The following is a 24,148-nucleotide window of genomic DNA, read 5'->3' on the forward strand; positions in this document are numbered from 1 at the left end:
TTGTAGGCCGGATAATGCTCCGAAGTTTTGTAAGGTTTGGAGAAGGGCCGATAAAGACTTCTGGGGGGACGATAAAAGGAGCAGGATGTCGTCTGCAAACATGAGTAGCTTGTGTGGGACCGCCGCCACCTCCACCCCTTGTATGTTGGAGTTGAGGCGTAATTGGATGGCTAGTGGTTCGAGCGCCAGGAGAAACAGCAGGGGTGAGAGTGGGCAACCCTGTCGGGTGCCTCTGCTAATTGGAAAAAGCGTAGAGGAAAAGCCACTATAGCGCACATAGGCGGAAGGGGAACTATAGAGTGCGTGAATCCAGGAGAGGAAATTGTCGGGAAACTTCCATCTCTGCAGCACCGCAAACAGATAGGGCCACGATACAGAGCCGAAGGCTTTTTTAATGTCTAATGACAGTAGCATACTTGATATATTACGGTGCTTGCAGAGATGTAGTAGGTGGGAAATCCTCCGTATGTTGTCAGAGGCCTGTCGACGCGGAACAAAGCCTACTTGGTCTTTATGGATTAACGCTCCTAAGCCTGAGTTCAATCTTTGGGACAGGATTTTAGCCAATATTTTAAGATCAATATTAACTAGAGATATCGGCCTATAATTGGACCAGAGTAAGTGATCTGTGTTGGGCTTAGGTATCATAGAGATTGCAGCCATTAATGAGGCCGCACCTGGTTTGTTTCCGTCTCTTAGGGAATTAAAGTAATTGACGAGGTGGGGGATCAGTAGCGGGGCGTATTTCTTATAATAAAGGGCCGTGAACCCGTCGGGGCCTGGTTTTTTGTTAGTTTTCAAATTTTTAATGGCTATCTCAATTTCGCTAGGAGTTATAGCTTGATCAAGGAGTTGGATCATGTCGGGGCTAAGGGCTGGAAGGGGAACCGAGTCTAAAAAGTTCTTCAGGGTGTCTGTGTCTGTGGCAGCTGGGGCACTATATAGCTGTCTAAGTTTCTGTTGAAATAAACAGACAATTTGCTGTGGGTTGGTTGTGACACCTGTGGAGGTGCGGAGGCGTATGGGGGGTCTAGGTAAGGGTTGGCATTTCAAACGACGAGCGAGGTTAGAATTGTTTTTATTGTTAAGGGCATAGAAGTGTTGTGACCAGCGTATAGCTCGGTCAGCCTTCTCGGAGAGGTGTAGATCTAGTTCCGTCCGTGCATGGAGAAGATCCCGATATGTAGCAGGTAGGGGTGCAGTTTTCATCTGGGACTCCAAGGTTGACACCCTGCTCTCCAAATCCGCTATCTTCGCGTTTCTATCTTTTTTCTTACGAGAGGCCTCTTGGATACAGAAGCCTCTGAGTACTGCTTTGTGTGCCTCCCATAGGGAAACTGGTGAAGAAGCTGATTGCTTGTTCAGAGAGAAATATTCGCCAATGTGGTTTTTCAGTTTTAGGGCGATGTCAGGATAGGAGAGCAGTGAGTCGTTTAGGGTCCAGTTGAACGAGCGGGGCCGCGGGTGGAGTGTTGAGCATGTGACCAGGTATGGGGAATGGTCTGACCAGGGGGTAGATTGGATTGAGATGCTTGATATGTTGGGAATAAAGGAAGGATGGACTAAGACATGATCAATTCTGGTATATACTAGGTGGCGTGCCGAGAAAAAGGTATAATCTCTTTCGGTAGGGTGAAGTTCCCTCCATAAGTCTATCCAGTGATATTGGGAGAGAAGATTGTTGAGAACAGTCGAGTCAGCCGAAGAGTATGGGGGCGGAGTAGGAGAATGGGGGCTTGAGGATTTGTCTAGATTAGCTTTAAGTATGCAATTGGAGTCTCCACATAGAATTGTGGTGCCCTGTGCGTGTTCTGAAATTAGTTCTAGTAGTTGAGAGAAAAAGGCAGCCTGATGAGTATTGGGAGCATAGTAGGAGACAAAGGTCACCAATTCATCCGTTATAGTGCCCGTCACCATAATATAGCGGCCTTCCTTATCAACTACTGAAGACTTAAAAAGGGGGTCTTACATTTTAATAGCCAGTAAAGGCTACGTATACAGTTGTGAGCTGAAATCAATAGCCTGGGAAGCTACATGCTTATTACACCCTTCCCAGGCTATAAACATCTGCCCCCAGCCATCAGCTTTCCCTCTGCTGGTTGCGAAAATTGCCCGGGAGCCCATGCCAAAAATAATCTTTTATTAATTAAATACACGTACAGTAATTTGCACACACACTGTACTAATTGTATTTGTCAGAGACATCTATACATCTACCTATTCTATATGTATTTACTGTATGTAATCCATCTCTTCTATCCTGTCGGCTCCTGCAGTGATTTTACAGAACACTGCAGATGATTTACCGGCTCTTCGTCTATCTATCTCTCTATGCCAAATATATATATACACACAGTACAGACCAAAAGTTTGGACACACCTTCTCATTTAAAGATTTTTCGGTATTTTCATGACTAAGAACATTGTACATTCACACTGAAGGCATCAAAACTATGAATTAACACATGTGGAATTATATACTTACCAAAAAGGTGTGAAACAACTGAAATTATGTCTTATATTCTAGGTTCTTCAAAGTAGCCACCTTTTGCTTTGATCACTGCTTTGCACACTCTTGGTATTCTCTTGATGAGCTTCAAGAGGTGTATGTCTATGTGTAGACATTTATTTGATCTATTCTATTGTAACCTGTCAGTGTGATATTACTGTACACCGCACATGAATTGACGGCTTTTCCAAGGACAGTGGTGCGTAAACATCAAACAGCACAGCATGGTCCGTGTGGTGTCCAATGTTTTTCTGCACCCATAGGCTTGCTGCATTGGTGAGACTCGGCCGATATACACATACAATGGCAGCATGCTAAGATTTTACACGCACGTAGAATACACCTGAGAAAAAATACGGTGATGTGATTGACGCGCCCATAGGGCAGTGGGGTACTCGGTACCGGGTCCGGTCGCAAGGGGGGATGTCACGGTTGCTGCGTCCCAGTCCGCGGCCCTGGGCATCAACGTTAAAGGGGGTCAAATGTTCAATGTTTGTCGTGACGCCACCTGTGAAGATCAGTCAGTAGTGGGACCGATGCTGCATTAGAGGGGTCCCCTGGGGGATGTTGCGGCAGCCCAGATGTTACGCTTCCCACAGGTGAAGCGGGGTCCCCAGGGTTCCTATGGTGTGTGGCGTAGATGGTGTAGCTGGTGAATAAATGGAGGAGACAAGTGATAAGTCTTTACCTGGTTTACTGTAGGCTGCTGAACACAGTCCAGGGTTCCAGGCACGGATGATGGTGGTCCGGCCGGCTCAGAGGCAAGTGAGAGTTCTCTTTTCCCAGTAGAGGTCCATGAGCCTTTCCTACTTGCGCCTTTCTAAGTGAGGTCCTTGCTGCTTTAAGCTTCCTACAAGGTCCTCCAGTTTCCCCCTGTCCTGGGACAGGTACTTGCGCGACGGGCAGCTTGAGCCTTTTTACATGGATTCTCAGATGCCCCGGGCTCCTCCAGTGCTGCTGCGACTCAGTCGTGGTGCGGGCAGGTGACGTGTAGTGTTATGCCCTCCGGTTCTGCTCCATGTCCTTAAGTCCACGAAAGCCTCGGGCTCCCGGTACCCGGATTCTGCGCTTCAGCTGCAAGGGTGCCCTGCCACAGTTCCCCTCTGAGCTCTGTCTCTCTCCTGTACTCCTTCTATTCCGGCTGCTCCATATGCACCCCAACAGGTTTCTCCTTCCCAGAGGCTGCAGCCCCCTCGTGGCTGCCAGGCCTCTCACGTCTGCTCCAGACGTCCTTCTCCTCCTCCGTTTCCCTCCAACTGATCTCACTGGTCTCCTGGGACCAACTGTCTAGCTCCTCCTCCAAACCAGGATCTTTATCCAGGGAAGTTGCCCTAAAACAGGGTTTTGAGCTCCCCCTCCTGGCCTGGATTCAGAATATGTTGCATGTGTGTGCCTTACCTGGTGAAGAGACTCCATTGCCTCTGAGCATGACATTACCTTACCCGAAGGAAAAGTAACATCAATGCAGCAACCGGTCACCTGGAGCACTGCATGATTAACACTGGTCCGAGTGCTAGGCGATGTTTTCTCACATAGCACTCGTCCATATTCTATGCTAGTGTGACCCCGGCCTTAGGCACATCACACGGCAGTCAGAGAATTGAAGTCTTGTAAGGACACAGTTTTTAAACCAGCAGAAAAGGGCTGTTGGGTGTGGTCATCTGGTACAATAACTACTTTTAATGGGAAGCTGAGATTCGCCTCTTTCATAGAATCATAGATCATAGAATGGTAGAGTTGGGGGGACCTCAAGGGTCATCTGGTATAACCCCCTGCTCAAAGCAGGAGTCACTAAACCATCACAGACAGACGTCTGTCCAGCCTCTGTTTGAAGACTTCCATTGAAAGAGAACTCGCCACCTCTCATGGCCGCCTGTTCCACTCATTGATCACCTTCACTGTCAAATAGTTTTTTCTAATATCTCATCTGTGTCTCCTAATATCTCATCTGTGTCTCCTCCCATTGCTTCTAGTCTTTCCTTGTTCAAATGAGAATAAAGATGATCCTTCTACAATGTGACAGCCCTTGAGATATTTGTAGACAGCTATTAAGTCTCCTCACAGTCTTCTTTTTTGCAGCTAAACATTCCCAGATCCTGTAACCGTTCCGTTCCTTATAAAAGGATCCATTCCTCTGTAGTTGGATTTTATTTGTGTGTTTTTCATAGTTTTTCCTCCCTAGTATGGACACTGCTCCCTATGGGACCACCTGGACTTCTGCTGCACATCACGGCATCTTTGTCAGACTTTGGGATCCACACGTGATTTATATTTGTCTTCATTTCATTTCGTTTGTTATTTTGTTTTTTTTTCTATTTTTTTGTTGCTTTTTGCTTATTAGTATCAAGCTTCGGACTTACCTGAACAGTGATTTTGCACATTGCACCTTAATATTGTCACTTATTGTACATTATTCTTTAGTATACTGCCCTTGGTATTATTGTTACATTGATCCATTGCTCATTTATCACTTTCACGCAACCACTCAGGGTTTGCCCACACTTTATCCCTCTTTAAAAATGGCCACCGTCGTTTGTGCATGCGCACCAGTGCTCCCGTCTGCTCCCACACGGGGCAGGCCTGGGTCTATAATGTCACAGGAACTTTTTCCTTGACCCGAGCTGTTGTCAGGATCGCCAGATGTGACGCGTCCACGGCTGGAGCTCTGGCACGCATGCGCCCAATATCGGCGGCACTATCTCCTGACACCTGCTGGGAGGCATATATATAAAGGATGTCTCTCCACACAAGTCCACATAACCTGCAGAGGAAACCCACGCGAAACGCGCGTCGGGGCTATTATAGACAAATCTCGTTTACATGGGTTTGCATATCATTTTTTTTTTTACTCATGCGTCATGTATTTTTTATTGTGCTCTATACATCTTATCCTTACTTACGTTAAGCTTCTGTGGGAGTTATGTTAGCTTTAGCCTTTTCTTGAGGAACACTTATAGCCTCGCTCCATACATACAGTACAGAATGTATAGGATGACTCAGGGCGTCACTGTAAAATTCCATTAATCCGAAACCCCCCAATAAGCAGGATTATCAATCTGTACCTTTATAAGGAGTTGCCTAAATAGCAATTTTCAAGATTCAGAATTTCTCCCCTCGCTGCAGAATTCAGACTACTGATAGTAGTCTGTAACCAGGGCGACACATTGGTCTGCATCAGAGCTGTATACGGAAAATGCTAGATTGTTTTTTTTACAGCAGCTCTGGAGCACAAACTGCAGCTATGAAAAAAAGTGAAATTCTCTGCAGTTTAGGGGAAGAGGTTTCATGTTTTCCCGAACATTCCGTGCTTTGGATTAGCATTAGAACGTTGGCAGTCACACTGCAAACCTCCTGGGGCTGTCCTTCCCGAGAATGGTGGAGATAATGGGAGGAGACAATGATATTTAGAAGAACCGTCAAAACTATCTGCAGATTTCTGATTATAGGGGTTAAACTCCACCGTGTGCACAGACCGCTGACTCCACCTTTCGTCATCATGGCCGTGGAGCCCTACGTCCTTCTCAATGATGGTCACAGAATCCCTGTAATTGGATTTGGGACATACGCCCCCGAAAAGGTGAGTGGGGGCAACGCTTCATTTACTAAAATATTACCCAAACTAGTTGGTTACTGTTATAGTGGGGCAGGGTCTGGCTATTAGGTTCTATTAGGTAGATCTTAGGACGTCTGTGTCTTGCACCCCAGCCCATTGTATCCTAAATATGGGGACTTCCATCTGAGATCTCTGGTACTGCCCTATGTCGGAGAAAGCAGGTCCCCTAATCCCCATTTGGCACTAGAGAATGATGAGGTTGTAGTCCAACCTAAACCCATGGTAAAAATAACACTTGACTTAACGTTTCTTGCATATTTTGTATTGAGCCCTTAAACTGAGCACTCTCCCGTCTTCAGTATCCGAAAAGCATGTCTGAGGAAGCTACAAGATTGGCCATTGAAGCCGGATATCGCCACATTGACGGCGCCTACTTGTACGGCAATGAGGAAGAAGTTGGCCGCGCCATTAAGGATAAGATCGCAGACGGGACCATAAAAAGAGAAGATTTGTTCCAAACTGGAAAAGTAAGACTTTAAAAAAATCAGGTACAACCTCATCAGATACATGAAAAGATCCTGTCTGCAGTCACCACTAGGGGGAGCTCCCTGTATACAGAGATACATGATAAGATCCTGTCTGCAGCCACCACTAGGGGGAGCTCACTGTATACAGAGATACATGATAAGATCCTGTCTGCAGTCACCACTAGGGGGAGCCCCCTGTATACAGAGATACATGATAAGATCCTGTCTGCAGCCACCACTAGGGGGAGCTCCCTGTATACAGAGATATATGATAAGATTCTGTCTGCAGTCACCACTAGGGGGAGCTCCCTGTATACAGAGATACATGATAAGATCCTGTCTGCAGTCACCACTAGGGGGAGCTCTGTGTATACAGAGATACATGATAAGATCCTGTCTGCAGTCACCACTAGGGGGAGCTCCCTGTATACAGAGATACGTGATAAGATCCTGTCTGCAGCCACCACTAGGGGGAGCTCCCTGTATACAGAGATATATGATAAGATTCTGTCTGCAGTCACCACTAGGGGGAGCTCCCTGTATACAGAGATACATGATAAGATCCTGTCTGCAGTCACCACTAGGGGGAGCTCTGTGTATACAGAGATACATGATAAGATCCTGTCTGCAGTCACCACTAGGGGGAGCTCCCTGTATACAGAGATACATGATAAGATCCTGTCTGCAGTCACCACTAGGGGGAGCTTCCTGTATACAGAGATACATAAGACCCTGTCTGCAGCCACCACTAGGGGGAGCTCCCTGTATACAGAGATACATGATAAGATCCTGTCTGCAGCCTCCACTAGGGGGAGCTCCCTGTATACAGACATACATGATAAGATCCTGTCTGCAGTCACCACTAGGGGGAGCTTCCTGTATACAGAGATACATAAGACCCTGTCTGCAGCCACCACTAGGGGGAGCTCCCTGTATACAGAGATACATGATAAGATCCTGTCTGCAGTCACCACTAGGGGGAGCTCCCTGTATACAGAGATACATGATAAGATCCTGTCTGCAGTCACCACTAGGGGGAGCTCCCTGTATACAGAGATACATGATAAGATCCTGTCTGCAGTCACCACTAGGGGGAGCTCCCTGTATACAGAGATACATGATAAGATCCTGTCTGCAGCCACCACTAGGGGAAGCTCCCTGTATACAGAGATACATGATAAGATTCTGTCTGCAGTCACCACTAGGGGGAGCTCCCTGTATACAGAGATACATGATAAGATCCTGTCTGCAGTCACCACTATGGGAGCTCCCTGTATACAGAGGTACATGATAAGATCCTGTCTGCAGTCACCACTAGGGGGAGCTCCCTGTATACAGAGATACATGATAAGATCCTGTCTGCAGTCACCACTAGGGGGAGCTCCCTGTATACAGAGATACATGATAAGATCCTGTCTGCAGCCACCACTAGGGGAAGCTCCCTGTATACAGAGATACATGATAAGATTCTGTCTGCAGTCACCACTAGGGGGAGCTCCCTGTATACAGAGATACATGATAAGATCCTGTCTGCAGCCACCACTAGGGGAGCTCCCTGTATACAGAGGTACATGATAAGATCCTGTCTGCAGTCACCACTAGGGGGAGCTCCCTGTATACAGAGATACATGATAAGATCCTGTCTGCAGTCACCACTAGGGGGAGCTCCCTGTATACAGAGATACATGATAAGATCCTGTCTGCAGTCACCACTAGGGGGAGCTCCCTGTATACAGAGATACATGATAAGATCCTGTCTGCAGCCACCACTAGGGGGAGCTCCCTGTATACAGAGATACCTGATAAGATCCTGTCTGCAGTCACCACTAGGGGGAGCTCCCTGTATACAGAGATACATGATAAAATCCTTTCTGCAGTCACCACTAGGGGGAGCTCCCTGTATACAGAGATAAATAAGACCCTGTCTGCAGCCACCACTAGGGGGAGCTCCCTGTATACAGAGATACATGATAAGATCCTGTCTGCAGTCACCACTAGGGGGAGCTCCCTGTATACAGAGATACATGATAAGATCCTGTCTGCAGCCACCACTAGGGGGAGCTCCCTGTATACAGAGATACATGATAAGATCCTGTCTGCAGTCACCACTAGGGGGAGCTCTCTGTATATAGTGATGCATGATAAGATGCTGTGTGCAGCCACCACTAGGGGGAGCTCCATGAATATTAATTTATACGACTTCTGGGACCAATGATTACAGATATTTTGTGTTTTTTAGCTATGGAGCACTTTTCACTCTCCGGATCTGGTGCGCCCAGTCCTGGAAAAATCCCTAAAAGACCTGCAGATGGATTACCTTGATCTTTTCCTAATTCACATGCCTGTGGCGTTTAAGGTAAGGGGGCATTTATTTTTAATTAATTCTGTTTTTGGGAAAGCTGGGTGCGGGGGGGGGGGGGTGTTCTGCGAGTTGTATTACTGTAGATTCCTATCAGGACAGCCACCACCAGGGGGAGATAGTTACATATGAATGTTTATCCAACCCTTTCCCTCTACTAGGAGCTGTACCGCTATTTCTGTGGAGAGGCAGAGAGCGCCCCCTTTTGGTAACTGAGAAATGATTTAATTCCATAAGGGCAGCATTGTCTGGCCCTGTGTTTTGGGAGCCATTATAGAGGACACATTTCTGTATATAGAGGACACTTCTTGGCACTGTATATAGAGGACACTTCTGGCACTGTCTATAGAGGGCACTGTGCCGACACTGTAGAGGTCACTGTCCTGGCACTGTCTGTAGAGGGCACTGTGCCGACACTCTGTAGAGGGCACTATGCTGACACTGTCTGTAGAGGGCACTGTGCCGACACTGTCTGTAGAGGGCACTGTGCCGACACTGTAGAGGGCACTGTGCCGACACTGTAGAGGGCACTGTGCCGACACTGTAGAGGGCACTGTGCTGACACTGTCTGTAGAGGGCACTGTGCCGACACTGTCTGTAGAGGGCACTGTGCCGACACTGTAGAGGGCACTGTGCCGACTCTGTAGAGGGCACTGTGCCGACACTGTCTGTAGAGGGCACTGTGCCGATACTGTAGAGGGCACTGTGCCGACACTGTAGAGGGCACTGTGCCGACACTGTCTGTAGAGGGCACTGTGCCAACTCTGTAGAGGGCACTGTGCTGACACTGTAGTGGGTACTGTGCCGACACTGTAGAGGGCACTGTGCTGACACTGTCTGTAGAGGGCACTGTGCTGACACTGTCTGTAGAGGGCACTGTGCCGACACTGTCTGTAGAGGGCACTGTGCCGACACTGTAGAGGGCACTGTGCTGACACTGTCTGTAGAGGGCACTGTGCTGCCACTGTAGAGGGCACTGTGCTGACATTGTCAGTACAGGGCACTGTGCCGACACTGTCTGTAGAGGGCACTGTGCCGACACTGTCTGTAGAGGGCACTGTGCCGACACTGTAGAGGGCACTGTGCTGACACTGTCTGTAGAGGGCACTGTGCTGCCACTGTCTGTAGAGGGCACTGTGCCGACACTGTCTGTAGAGGGCACTGTGCTGACACTGTCTGTAGAGGGCACTGTGCTGACATTGTCTGTAGAGGGCATTGTGCCGACACTGTAGAGGGCACTGTGCTGACACTGTCTGTAGAGGGCACTGTGCTGCCACTGTAGAGGGCACTGTGCTGACACTGTCTGTAGAGGGCACTGTGCCGACACTGTAGAGGGCACTATGCCGACACTTTCTGTAGAAGGCACTGTGCCTACACTGTCTGTAGAGGGCACTGTGCCGACACTGTCTGTAGAGGGCACTGTGCCGACACTGTCTGTAGAGGGCACTGTGCCGACACTGTAGAGGGCACTGTGCCGACACTGTCTGTAGAGGGCACTGTGCCGTCACTGTAGAGGGCACTGTGCTGACACTGTCTGTAGAGGGCACTGTGCCAACACTGTCTGTAGAGGGCACTGTGCCAACACTGTCTGTAGAGGGCACTGTGCCAACTCTGTAGAGGGCACTGTGCCGACACTGTCTGTAGAGGGCACTGTGCCGACACTGTCTGTAGAGGGCACTGTGCTGACACTGTCTGTAGAGGGCACTGTGCTGACACTGTCTGTAGAGGGCACTGTGCCGACACTGTCTGTAGAGGGCACTGTGCCGACACCGTCTGTAGAGGGCACTGTGCCGACACTGTCTGTAGAGGGCACTGTGCCGACACTGTCTGTAGAGGGCACTGTACCGACACTGTAGAGGGCACTGTGCTGACACTGTCTGTAGAGGGCACTGTGCCGACACTGTAGAGGGCACTGTGCTGACACTGTCTGTAGAGGGCACTGTGCCGACACTGTCTGTAGAGGGCACTGTGCCGACACTGTAGAGGGCACTGTGCTGACACTGTCTGTAGAGGGCACTGTACCGACACTGTAGAGGGCACTGTGCTGACACTGTCTGTAGAGGGCACTGTGCCGACACTGTAGAGGGCACTGTGCTGACACTGTCTGTAGAGGGCACTGTGCCGACACTGTCTGTAGAGGGCACTGTACCGACACTGTAGAGGGCACTGTGCCGACACTGTAGAGGGCACTGTGCCGACACTGTCTGTAGAGGGCACTGTGCCAACTCTGTAGAGGGCACTGTGCTGACACTGTAGTGGGCACTGTGCCGACACTGTAGAGAGCACTGTGCTGACACTGTCTGTAGAGGGCACTGTGCTGACACTGTCTGTAGAGGGCACTGTGCCGACACTGTCTGTAGAGGGCACTGTGCCGACACTGTAGAGGGCACTGTGCTGACACTGTCTGTAGAGGGCACTGTGCTGCCACTGTAGAGGGCACTGTGCTGACATTGTCAGTAGAGGGCACTGTGCCGACACTGTCTGTAGAGGGCACTGTGCCGACACTGTCTGTAGAGGGCACTGTGCTGACACTGTCTGTAGAGGGCACTGTGCTGACATTATGTGTAGAGGGCATTGTGCCGACACTGTAGAGGGCACTGTGCTGACACTGTCTGTAGAGGGCACTGTGCTGCCACTGTAGAGGGCACTGTGCTGACACTGTAGAGGGCACTGTGCTGACACTGTCTGTAGAGGGCACTGTGCCGACACTGTAGAGGGCACTATGCCGACACTTTCTGTAGAAGGCACTGTGCCGACACTGTCTGTAGAGGGCACTGTGCCGACACTGTCTGTAGAGGGCACTGTGCCGACATTGTCTGTAGAGGGCACTGTGCCGTCACTGTAGAGGGCACTGTGCTGACACTGTCTGTAGAGGGCACTGTGCCAACACTGTCTGTAGAGGGCACTGTGCCAATTCTGTAGAGGGCACTGTGCCGACACTGTCTGTAGAGGGCACTGTGCTGACACTGTCTGTAGAGGGCACTGTGCTGACACTGTCTGTAGAGGGCACTGTGCCGACACTGTCTGTAGAGTGCACTGTGCCGACACTGTCTGTAGAGGGCACTGTGCCGACACTGTCTGTAGAGGGCACTGTGCCGACACTGTCTGTAGAGGGCACTGTACCGACACTGTAGAGGGCACTGTGCTGACACTGTCTGTAGAGGGCACTGTGCCGACACTGTAGAGGGCACTGTGCTGACACTGTCTGTAGAGGGCACTGTGCCGACACTGTCTGTAGAGGGCACTGTACCGACACTGTAGAGGGCACTGTGCCGACACTGTAGAGGGCACTGTGCCATCACTGTAGAGGGCACTGTGCTGACACTGTCTGTAGAGGGCACTGTGCCGACACTGTCTGTAGAGGGCACTGTGCCGACACTGTCTGTAGAGGGCACTGTGCCGACACTGTCTGTAGAGGGCACTGTGCCGACACTGTCTGTAGAAGGCACTGTGCCGACACTGTCTGTAGAAGGCACTGTGCCAACACTGTCTGTACAGGACACTTTTCTTGCACTGCACATATTTCCGCTTTCTCGGCACTGTATATATAGGGCACTTTCCTGGCGCTGTATATAGAGAGCACTGTTCTGGTGCTGTATATAGAAGCCATTTTTCTGCCACTGTATATACAGGGCACTTTCCTGTCACTGTTTACAGAGTGGATTTTTCTGGCACTGTATATAGAGGGCATTTTTTTGTCACTGTATACAGAGGACACTTTCCTGGCACTATCTATAGAGGCCATTTCCTGGCACTGTAAATAGAGAGCACTTTCTGGCACTGTATATGGAGGGCACTTTCCCGACACTGTATATAGAGGGCACTTTCCTGGCGCTGTATATAGGGGCATTTTCCTGGCATTGTATATAGATAGGGGTGTCACGGATCCCAGGGAGGATATCTTTATCATCCCCACCGCTCACACTAATATGTCATGAACCGGGGTTGTTTGGTTGCCCGGTTCTTTCTAAAGGGGATTTATCTATATCCCACTTCCCAGTTCCGGTTTGGGACATGCAGCTTTCTGGTGCCCCCCTTACCCTCAGGTCAGACAGGGTACTGCACCTAGGATAATTAGTCGCCAGAAAGGCTGCCTTACTTTGTACTGGCTAATAGGCATGCTGCAGCGAGGGCGATATAACTACTCTCACCCAGGCAGGAACCATAATTATCAATTCGTTCGTCGCTACAAAGTCTCCCAAACGCACAGGACAAATCCGCTGCCACCAGCTCCGATTTCTTAATTAATAACGGGTCCAGAGTCAACCCAAATTAGTAGCGTAATTCACTTCAGAGGATGTGACAGTACGTTACATTGCATTTCGATCCTAGCGATTTCAGTGAGTTATAGATTTCTCGGTGGACATTCAGAATATGTAACCTTTTGTAACTCTATCCCTGATCGGTGCCATTATACATCACTTTTTAAGAACAAAGAAGTCCCATGCAGTTTGAAAGTTGCCGTACCAGTTTTAGCTGGTATCAGGCGGGAGGGGGGATGAGGGGTTTAGACAGAACACTGGCTTTCCCAGCTCCAAGCCATAAAAATTCCTCAGTGAATGTTGCTGGCACACTGGTCTCACATTACAGCTATATAGCAAGGGGGAAGGGAGGAAGAGTGGCTTAGAATTCCAGCCTGTGCTGGCAAGCAGAGGAAACTGCAGCTGAAAGCTCTGTATGTGTAATTGAAGTAATAAGAACTTCTTCCTATTTCCTGACAAGAGGACACTTTCCTGACGCTGTATATATGGGCATTTTCCTGGCACTGTATATAGGGGACACTTTCCTCACACTATATATATGGGCATTTTCCTGACACTGTATATAGGGGCACTTTCCTGGCAATGTATATAGGGGCATTTTCCTGGCACTGTATATAGGGGACACATTCCTGATGCTGTATATATGGGCGTTTTCCTGACACTGTATATATGGGCATTTTTCTGGCACTATACATAGGGGCATTTTCCTGGCACTGTATATAGGGGACACTTTCCTGGCACTGTATATAGGACACTTTCCTGACACTGTATATAGCGGGCGCTGTCCTGGCATTGTATATAGGGGACACTTTCCCGACACTGTATATAGCGGAGCGGGCGCTGTCCTGGCACTGTATATAGGGGCACTTTCTGGGCACTGTATATAGGGGCACTATCCTGGCACTGTATATAGCGGGCACTGTCCTGACACTGTATATAGGACACTTTCCTGGCACTGTATATAGCGGGCGCTGTCCTGACACTGTATATAGGACACTTTCCTGGCACTGTATATAGGGGCACTTTCCTAACACTGTATATAGGGGCACTTTCCGGGCACTGTATATTGGGGACACATTCCTGGCACTGTATATAGGTGACACTTTCCTGGCACTGTATATAGGGGCACTTTCCGGGCACTGTATATAGAGGCCATTTTCCTGGCACTGTATATAGGGGCACTTTCCGGGCACTGTATATAGGGTGTTATGACCCCAATGGCAGAGGGTCTCAGAGGTTATTACCAAGTCTGCACACACAAAAAACCAGCTCATAGGGCAGTGGTAACTAGGCTGACCGTATAACTGATCCTAGCACAACAAATAGCAGTAGCCGGGGAACGTACCTACGTTGGTTCTAGACGTCTCGCGCCAGCCGGAGAACTAACTAACCCTAGAAGGGAAACAATAGACCTTTCTTGCCTCCAGAGAAAAGACCCCAAAAGTTGGATACAAGCCCCCAACAAATAATAACGGTGAGGTAAGAAGAAAAGACAAACGTAAGAATGAACTAGGTTTTAGCAAAGAGAGGCCCACTGACTAATAGCAGAATATAGGAAGATGACTTATACGGTCAGCAAAAACCCTATCAAAATTTCCACGCTGAATATTCAAGAACCCCCGAACCGTCTAACGGCACGGGGGGAGAATATCAGCCCCCTAGAGCTTCCAGCAATATCAGGAATCACATTTAGTACAAGCTGGACAAAAATAAGAGCAATGCAAATAACCAAAAAATAAGGAAGCAGGACTTAGCTTATTTTGCAAAGAACCAGGACCAGCAGACAGGAGCAAACAGAAAGGAACTGATTACAACGATGCCAGGCACCAGACTGAGAATCCAGGGAGTTTAAATAGCAACACCCCTGGACTAACGAACCAGGTGGGTACCAAGCTGAGGAAAGAAAATCAAAGTGTCATGTCGCTAGTGACCACAAGAGGGAGCCAAAAAGTTCAATTCACAACAGTACCCCCCCCTTAAGGAGGGGTCACCGAACCCTCACCAAGACCACCAGGGCGATCAGGATGAGCAGCGTGAAAGGCACGAACCAAATCGGCCGCATGAACATCAGAGGCGACCATCCAGGAATTATCCTCCTGACCATAGCCCTTCCACTTGACCAGATACTGAAGCCTCCGTCTGGAGAGACGTGAATCCAAGATCTTCTCCACCACGTACTCCAACTCGCCCTCAACCAACACCGGAGCAGGAGGCTCAACAGAAGGAACCACCGGCACAACGTACCGCCGCAACAAAGACCTATGGAATACGTTGTGAATGGCAAACGACACCGGAAGATCCAAGCGAAAGGACACTGGATTAAGGATTTCCAAAATCTTATAAGGACCGATGAAGCGAGGCTTAAATTTAGGAGAGGAGACCTTCATAGGAACAAACCGAGAAGACAGCCACACCAAATCCCCAACGCGAAGTCGGGGACCCACACCGCGGCGGCGGTTGGCAAAACGCTGAGCCTTCTCCTGTGACAACTTTAAGTTGTCCACCACATGATTCCAAATCCGCTGCAACCTATCCACCACAGAATCTACCCCAGGACAGTCAGAGGGCTCAACATGTCCCGAGGAAAAACGAGGATGAAAACCAGAGTTGCAGAAAAATGGCGAAACCAAAGTAGCGGAACTAGCCCGATTATTAAGGGCAAACTCAGCCAATGGCAAGAAGGTCACCCAATCATCCTGATCTGCAGAAACAAAACACCTCAAATAAGCCTCTAGAGTCTGATTTGTTCGCTCAGTTTGGCCATTAGTCTGAGGATGAAAGGCAGATGAAAACGACAAATCAATGCCCATCTTAGCACAAAAGGATCGCCAGAACCTGGAAACAAACTGGGATCCTCTGTCAGACACGATATTCTCAGGAATGCCGTGCAAACGAACCACATTCTGAAAGAATAAAGGAACCAGATCGGAAGAGGAAGGCAGCTTAGGCAAGGACACCAAATGGACCATCTTGGAAAAACGATCACATACCACCCAGATGACAGACATGCCCTGAGACACCGGAAGATCTGAAATGAAATCCATGGAAATGTGTGTCCAAGGCCTCTTCGGGACAGGCAAGGGCAAGAGCAACCCGCTGGCACGAGAACAGCAAGGCTTAGCTCGAGCACAAGTCCCACAGGACTGCACAAACGACCGCACATCCCGTGACAAGGAAGGCCACCAAAAGGACCTAGCCACCAAATCTCTGGTGCCAAAAATCCCCGGATGCCCTGCCAACACCGAGGAATGAACCTCGGAAATGACTCTGCTGGTCCATTTATCAGGAACAAACAGTCTGTCAGGTGGACAAGAGTCAGGTCTACCAGCCTGAAATCTCTGCAACACACGTCGCAAATCCGGAGAAATGGCCGACAAGATAACTCCCTCTTTAAGAATACCAGCTGAGACTCCAGGAGAGTCAGGCACAAAGCTCCTAGAGAGAGCATCAGCCTTCACATTCTTTGAACCCGGCAGGTACGAGACCATAAAGTCAAAACGGGAGAAAAACAATGACCAACGGGCCTGTCTAGGATTCAGGCGTTTAGCAGACTCGAGATACATCAGATTTTTGTGATCAGTCAAGACCACCACACGATGCTTAGCACCCTCGAGCCAATGACGCCACTCCTCAAATGCCCACTTCATGGCCAACAACTCCCGATTGCCAACATCATAGTTCCGCTCAGCAGGCGAAAACTTCCTAGAAAAAAAAAGCACATGGTCTCATTATAGAGCAACCAGGGTCTCTCTGCGACAAAACGGCCCCTGCACCGATCTCAGAAGCATCCACTTCAACCTGAAAGGGAAGTGAGACATCAGGCTGACACAAAACAGGCGCCGAAGTAAACCGGCGCTTCAGCTCCTGAAAAGCCTCCACGGCTGCAGGAGCCCAGTTAGCAACATCAGAACCTTTCTTGGTCATATCCGTCAAAGGTTTAACAATGCTAGAAAAGTTAGCGATAAAACGACGGTAGAAGTTAGCAAAACCCAAGAACTTCTGAAGACTCTTAACTGACGTGGGTTGAGTCCAATCATGAATAGCTCGGACCTTGACTGGGTCCATCTCCACCGCAGAAGGGGAGAAAATAAAACCCAAAAAGGGAACCTTCTGCACTCCAAAGAGACACTTTGAGCCCTTGACAAACAAAGCATTCTCACGCAAAACCTGAAACACCATCCTGACCTGCTTTACATGGGAGTCCCAATCATCAGAAAAAAACAGAATATCATCCAGATAAACGATCATAAATTTATCCAGGTACTTCCGGAAAATATCATGCATAAAGGACTGAAACACTGAAGGGGCATTAGAGAGCCCAAAAGGCATCACCAAGTACTCAAAATGACCTTCGGGCGAATTAAATGCAGTTTTCCATTCATCTCCCTGCTTAATGCGCACAAGGTTGTACGCACCACGAAGATCTATCCTGGTGAACCACTTGGCACCCTTAATCCGGGCAAACAAGTCCGACAACAGAGGCAAAGGATACTGAAATTTAACAGTGATTTTATTCAGAAGCCGATAGTCTATACAAGGTCTCAAAGATCCGTCCTTCTTGGCCACAAAAAAGAATCCCGCACCAAGAGGGGAAGAGGATAGACGAATATGCCCCTTCTCCAGAGACTCCTTGATATACGAACGCATTGCAGCATGCTCAGGTACAGACAGATTAAATAATCTTCCCTTAGGAAATTTATTACCCGGAATCAAATCTATAGCGCAGTCACAGTCCCTATGAGGAGGAAGAGCACTGGACCTGGACTCGCTAAATACATCCTGATAATCAGACAAATACTCAGGAACTTCCGAAGGAGTAGAGAAAGCAATAGACACCGGCGGGGAATCGCCATGAACTCCCTGACAGCCCCAACTTGACACAGACATTGCCTTCCAATCCAAGACTGGATTATGGGTCTGTAACCATGGCAGACCCAAAACGACCAAATCATGCATCTTATGCAGAACCAGAAAACGAATCACCTCCCGATGTTCAGGAGTCATGCACATGGTTACCTGTGTCCAAAACTGCGGCTTATTTTCCGCCAATGGCGTAGCATCAATACCTCTAAGAGGGATAGGATTTACCAACGGCTCAAGAACAAAACCACAGCGTTTGGCAAATGAAAAATCCATAAGACTCAGGGCAGCACCTGAATCCACAAACGCCATAGCAGGGTAGGAAGACAATGAGCAAATTAAGGTCACAGACAAAATAAATTTAGGTTGCAAATTACCAATGGCGACAGGACTAACCACCTTTGTTAAGCGTTTAGAGCATGCTGATATAACATGTGTAGGATCACCACAGTAAAAACACAACCCATTCTGACATCTATGATTTTTCCGTTCATTTCTAGTCTGAATTCTACCACATTGCATTAAATCAGGTGTTTGTTCAGACAACACCACCAGAGGATTAGCGGCTTTGCGCTCCCGCAAACGCCGGTCAATTTGAATAGCCAGCGCCATGGAATCATTCAGACTTGTAGGAATGGAGAAACCCACCATCACATTCTTAATGGCTTCAGAAAGGCCATTTCTGAAATTTGCGGCCAGAGCACACTCATTCCACTGAGTAAGCACGGACCATTTCTGAAATTTTTGGCAGTACACTTCAGCTTCATCCTGGCCCTGAGAGATAGCCAGCAAAGCTTTTTCTGCCTGAATTTCAAGATTGGGCTCCTCGTAAAGCAATCCGAGCGCCAGAAAAAACGCATCAATATTTGCCAATGCCGGATCTCCTGGCGCTAACGAGAAGGCCCAATCCTGAGGGTCGCCCCGCAAGAAAGAGATAACAATTTTTACTTGCTGAGCTGAGTCTCCAGACGAACGAGGTCTCAGAGATAGAAACAATTTACAATTATTCCTGAAATTCCTAAACTTAAATCGTTCTCCAGAGAACAGTTCAGGAATAGGTATTTTAGGTTCTGACATAGGACTACAAGTAACAAAATCTTGAATGCCCTGCACACGAGCAGCACGCTGATCCACACTAGTAATCAAAGTCTGGACATTCATGTCTGCAGCAAGCTCAAGCCACTCAGAGATAAAGGGGAGGAAGAAAGAAAAAAAAAAAAAAAACTCAGAATTTCCTTTCTTATAATCCCACTTCTGCAATGCATTAAGTATTACTTTTGGCCTGGCATACTGTTATGACCCCAATGGCAGAGGGTCTCAGAGGTTATTACCAAGTCTGCACACACAAAAAACCAGCTCATAGGGCAGTGGTAACTAGGCTGACCGTATACCTGATCCTAGCACCACAAATAGCAGCAGCCGGGGAACGTACCTACGTTGGTTCTAGACGTCTCGCGCCAGCCGGAGAACTAACTAACCCTAGAAGGGAAACAATAGACCTTTCTTGCCTCCAGAGAAAAGACCCCAAAAGTTGGATACAAGCCCCCAACAAATAATAACGGTGAGGTAAGAAGAAAAGACAAACGTAAGAATGAACTAGGTTTTAGCAAAGAGAGGCCCACTGACTAATAGCAGAATATAGGAAGATGACTTATACGGTCAGCAAAAACCCTATCAAAATTTCCACGCTGAATATTCAAGAACCCCCGAACCGTCTAACGGCACGGGGGGAGAATATCAGCCCCCTAGAGCTTCCAGCAATATCAGGAATCACATTTAGTACAAGCTGGACAAAAATAAGAGCAATGCAAATAACCAAAAAATAAGGAAGCAGGACTTAGCTTATTTTGCAAAGAACCAGGACCAGCAGACAGGAGCAAACAGAAAGGAACTGATTACAACGATGCCAGGCACCAGACTGAGAATCCAGGGAGTTTAAATAGCAACACCCCTGGACTAACGAACCAGGTGGGTACCAAGCTGAGGAAAGAAAATCAAAGTGTCATGTCGCTAGTGACCACAAGATGGAGCCAAAAAGTTCAATTCACAACAATAGGGGCACTGTCCTGGCACTGTATATAGGGGCACTTTCCGGGCACTGTGTATAGGGGCACTGTCCTGGCACTGTATATAGGGGACACTTTCCTGGCACTGTATATAGGGGCACTTTCCGGGCACTGTATATAGGGGCACTGTCCTGGCACTGTATATAGAGGCCATTTTCCTGGCACTGTATATAGAGGACACTTTCCTGACACTGTATATAGCGGGCGCTGTCCTGGCACTGTATATAGAGGGCACTGTCCTGGCACTGTATATAGGGGACACTTTCCTAACACTGTATATAGGGGCACTTTCCTGGCACTGTATATAGAGGGCACTGTCCTGGCACTGTATATAGGGGCACTTTCCGGGCACTGTATATAGAGGGCACTTTTCTGCCACTGTGACCCTGATATTTGTCTTTTTCAGACTGGAGAAGATCTGATACCTGTGGATGAGAATGGAAAATATCTGTTTAACCACACGGACCTGCGAGACATCTGGGAGGTGAGGGGCGTCGTCTGTTGCGTCACGTTATATTACAGTCTGGCACGTTATATACTATTACATTATATCGCAATGTCGCGAGTAGCCTCCATTTCTAAAAAAAAACGCCACAAAAACCCCAACATGACTGTGGCGAGGTGTGAACGAGCCCTTACTGTCTCCACCTCTGACCCCGCAGGCCATGGAGCGGTGTAAGGACGCCGGGCTGGTGAAATCCATCGGAGTGTCCAACTTCAACCGCCGGCAGCTGGAAATGATCCTGAATAAGCCGGGACTGAAGCACAAGCCCGTCTGTAACCAGGTAAGGTAGGCTGACCGTCGTCCTGCCGTTGAGTTCATGAACCAGGAGGCTCAGGATGAGCAGTCTCTGTCCCGTTTAGGTAGAGTGCCACCTATTTCTGAACCAAAGCAAAATGCTGGAGTTCTGCAAGTCACGGGACATCGCGCTGGTGGCGTACAGTGCGCTGGGGTCCAGCCGGGACGAAACATGGGGGTGAGTACCGATCCTGGTGGGATAGAGAATGATTGTATAGAAACCCTATAATTTGTGGCCCTGTCTGCAGGATCGGTGCCGGCGCGCCTGTACTCCTGGAGGACCCGGTGCTGAATACTATAGCCCATAAGCTGGGTCGTACCCCTGCCCAGGTGGCCATGCGGTACCTGCTGCAGAGGGGGATCGTTGTCCTGGCCAAAAGCTTCACCCCGGCGAGGATCAAACAGAATTTACAGGTATTAGCATCAGGACCATTGGTGAACCCAATCATTACCCCCTTATTTTACCACTGCTGCCCACGGACCTCTGCACAGGCGCTGAAGCATTGGACACATGCATTCTGGTGATGCCCAGCAGGGGGTGACAATGAGTCGCGGTGTAAGTTTGGAGATCAGTGAGAGTCGCTGTTCCTCCTCCTTTCTGGGACTCGTCTCTTTTATTCCCAGGTTCTAGATTTCCAGCTTTCCGAAGAAGACATGACCATTCTCCACGGGCAGAATAAGAATCTTCGTTATGACCGCATGGAAATGTGAGTATCCGGTGCCCGATGCCATGGAAGATGAGACTGCCCTATGTGCGAAAGAAATGTCCGAGACAGAGGGCAGCATCCGTACGGGTCATGTCAGGGGCAAGCGGAGGTCTCTGGATAAAGCATTGTGGGAAATTAGCCAAGAAATATTATACTGATATATAATGCGAACATAAATAATGTCTCAATAATATGGCCATATAGTGCCCTAATAATACTGCCAGGAATGCATCAGTAATATGGCCATATAGTGCCCTAATAATACTGCCAGGTATGCATCCGTAATATGGCCATATAGTGCCCTAATAATACTGCCAGGTATGCATCCGTAATATGGCCATATAGTGCCCTAATAATACTGCCAGGAATGTATCAGTAATATCCCCATATAGTGCCCTAATAATACTGCCAGGTATGCATCCGTAATATGGCCATATAGTGCCCTAATAATACTGCCAGGAATACATCAGTAATATGGCCATATAGTGCCCTAATAATACTGCCAGGTATGCATCCGTAATATGGCCATATAGTGCCCTAATAATACTACGAGGAATGTTTCAGTAAAATTGCCATATAGTGCACTAATAATACTGGCAGGAATGCATTAGTAATATTGTCAAATAGTGCCCTAATATTAGTGATATGTAGTGTCATAAAATTGCTATATAGTGTCCTAATAATGTCACCAAAAATGTCCTAATAATATTGCCAAATTTCTCCCTAATATCGTTAAATGGTGGTCTAATGTTGTCAGATAGTGAGCTAATATTATGTTCATACAATGCCCTAATAAGATCACCATATATTGCTATAATAATGTGACTATATAGTGCCCTAATACTTGCGCCTTATAGTACTTTACTAATATAATCAAATACTACCCTAATAATATCACCCTATGGTGTCTTAATAATATCGCCATATAGTACTCTAATAATAACGCAAAATTTTGCTCTAGTAATATCCTCAAATAGTGCCCTTATAATATCGCCATATAGTACCCTAATAATATTGGTGTATTTTGCCCTAATAATGCTGCTCTAATAACATCCCATACACTCACTGGCCACTTTATTAGGTACACCTGTCCAACTTCTTGTTAACACTTAATTTCTAATCAGCCAATCACATGGCGGCAACTCAGTGCATTTAGGCATGTAGACATGGTCAAGACAATCTCCTGCAGTTCAAACCGAGCATCAGTATGGGGAAGAAAGGTGATTTGAGTGCCTTTGAACGTGGCATGGTTGTTGGTGCCAGAAGGGCTGGTCTGAGTATTTCAGAAACTGCTGATCTACTGGGATTTTCACGCACAACCATCTCTAGGGTTTACAGAGAATGGTCCGAAAAAGAAAAAAAATCCAGTGAGCGGCAGTTCTGTGGGCGGAAATGCCTTGTTGATGCCAGAGGTCAGAGGAGAATGGGCAGACTGGTTCGAGCTGATAGAAAGGCAACAGTGACTCAAATCGCCACCCGTTACAACCAAGGTAGGCCTAAGAGCATCTCTGAACGCACAGTGCGTCGAACTTTGAGGCAGATGGGCTACAGCAGCAGAAGACCACACCGGGTACCACTCCTTTCAGCTAAGAACAGGAAACTGAGGCTACAATTTGTACAAGCTCATCGAAATTGGACAGTAGAAGATTGGAAAAACGTTGCTTGGTCTGATGAGTCTCGATTTCTGCTGCGACATTCGGATGGTAGGGTCAGAATTTGGCGTAAACAACATGAAAGCATGGATCCATCCTGCCTTGTATGGAGCATCTTTGGGATGTGCAGCCGACAAATCTGCGGCAACTGTGTGATGCCATCATGTCAATATGGACCAAAATCTCTGAGGAATGCTTCCAGCACCTTGTTGAATCTATGCCACGAAGAATTGAGGCAGTTCTGAAGGCAAAAGGGGTCCAACCCGTTACTAGCATGATGTACCTAATAAAGTGGCCGGTGAGTGTATATCGCTCTAATAATATCGCCATATTATGCCCTTGTAATGCCTCTATATAGTGCTCTAATACTATCCTATGTAACACTCCAATAATATCGCCATACAGTGCTATAATAATGTCACTGTTCTGTTCTGTGAACTAAATCCATATGAACTTTTACTTTTTGCATTTCTTCGTAGGTGTGAGGACCATCCGGAATATCCCTACCATGACGAATATTAACATGACGAATAAAATCTATTTTTTGTGGTTTGTTTCCTGTTACCATTCTTTCTTTAAAGGGCAACTCTGCCTACAATCCTGGTTATACATAAATTTCTGTGCACCTCCTGCCACCACCACTAGGGGGAGCTCCCTGTTTACTTAGTCATAGGGTTCTATGGATGCAAAAGAGTCATATGACCTCACTGGCTCTGCTGATTGGCTGAGAGGGCTCACAGAGGGGAGGGGCACTAGGTCACCAGCATTGATCCACCCCCGAGGTGCAATACCTGGGACATGTTTCATTTAACCCCCTTTTTCTTTTTCTTTTTTTCAATTTTCTTTGGCTTTTC

At 47.9% G+C, this 24,148-nt stretch overlaps 1 protein-coding gene across 3 annotated transcripts in view; it reads left to right on the forward strand.

Moving 5' to 3' along the window:
• The window catches only part of LOC143776950 (aldo-keto reductase family 1 member C23-like protein), a 51,744-nt gene extending 27,901 nt beyond the window's left edge, over positions 1 to 23,843 (forward strand). The window contains exons 5-13 of one of the 3 annotated variants that reach the window (XM_077266821.1): positions 5,942 to 6,086; positions 6,422 to 6,589; positions 8,829 to 8,945; positions 20,543 to 20,620; positions 20,799 to 20,921; positions 21,001 to 21,113; positions 21,184 to 21,349; positions 21,560 to 21,642; positions 23,774 to 23,843. In XM_077266821.1, coding sequence (XP_077122936.1) covers positions 6,006 to 6,086; positions 6,422 to 6,589; positions 8,829 to 8,945; positions 20,543 to 20,620; positions 20,799 to 20,921; positions 21,001 to 21,113; positions 21,184 to 21,349; positions 21,560 to 21,642; positions 23,774 to 23,816 — 972 coding nt within the window. In that variant the 5' untranslated portion in view covers positions 5,942 to 6,005 and the 3' untranslated portion in view covers positions 23,817 to 23,843. Of the gene's footprint in view, positions 1 to 5,639; positions 6,087 to 6,421; positions 6,590 to 8,828; positions 8,946 to 20,542; positions 20,621 to 20,798; positions 20,922 to 21,000; positions 21,114 to 21,183; positions 21,350 to 21,559; positions 21,643 to 23,773 lie in introns of those variants that run through there. The other 2 variants (XM_077266820.1, XM_077266819.1) reach the window with 2 other exon arrangements.
• The last annotated feature ends 305 nt before the right edge of the window (positions 23,844 to 24,148 follow it).

This window comes from Ranitomeya variabilis, chromosome 5 (assembly GCF_051348905.1).
Source record: "Ranitomeya variabilis isolate aRanVar5 chromosome 5, aRanVar5.hap1, whole genome shotgun sequence".
Classification (NCBI taxonomy): domain Eukaryota; kingdom Metazoa; phylum Chordata; class Amphibia; order Anura; family Dendrobatidae; genus Ranitomeya; species Ranitomeya variabilis.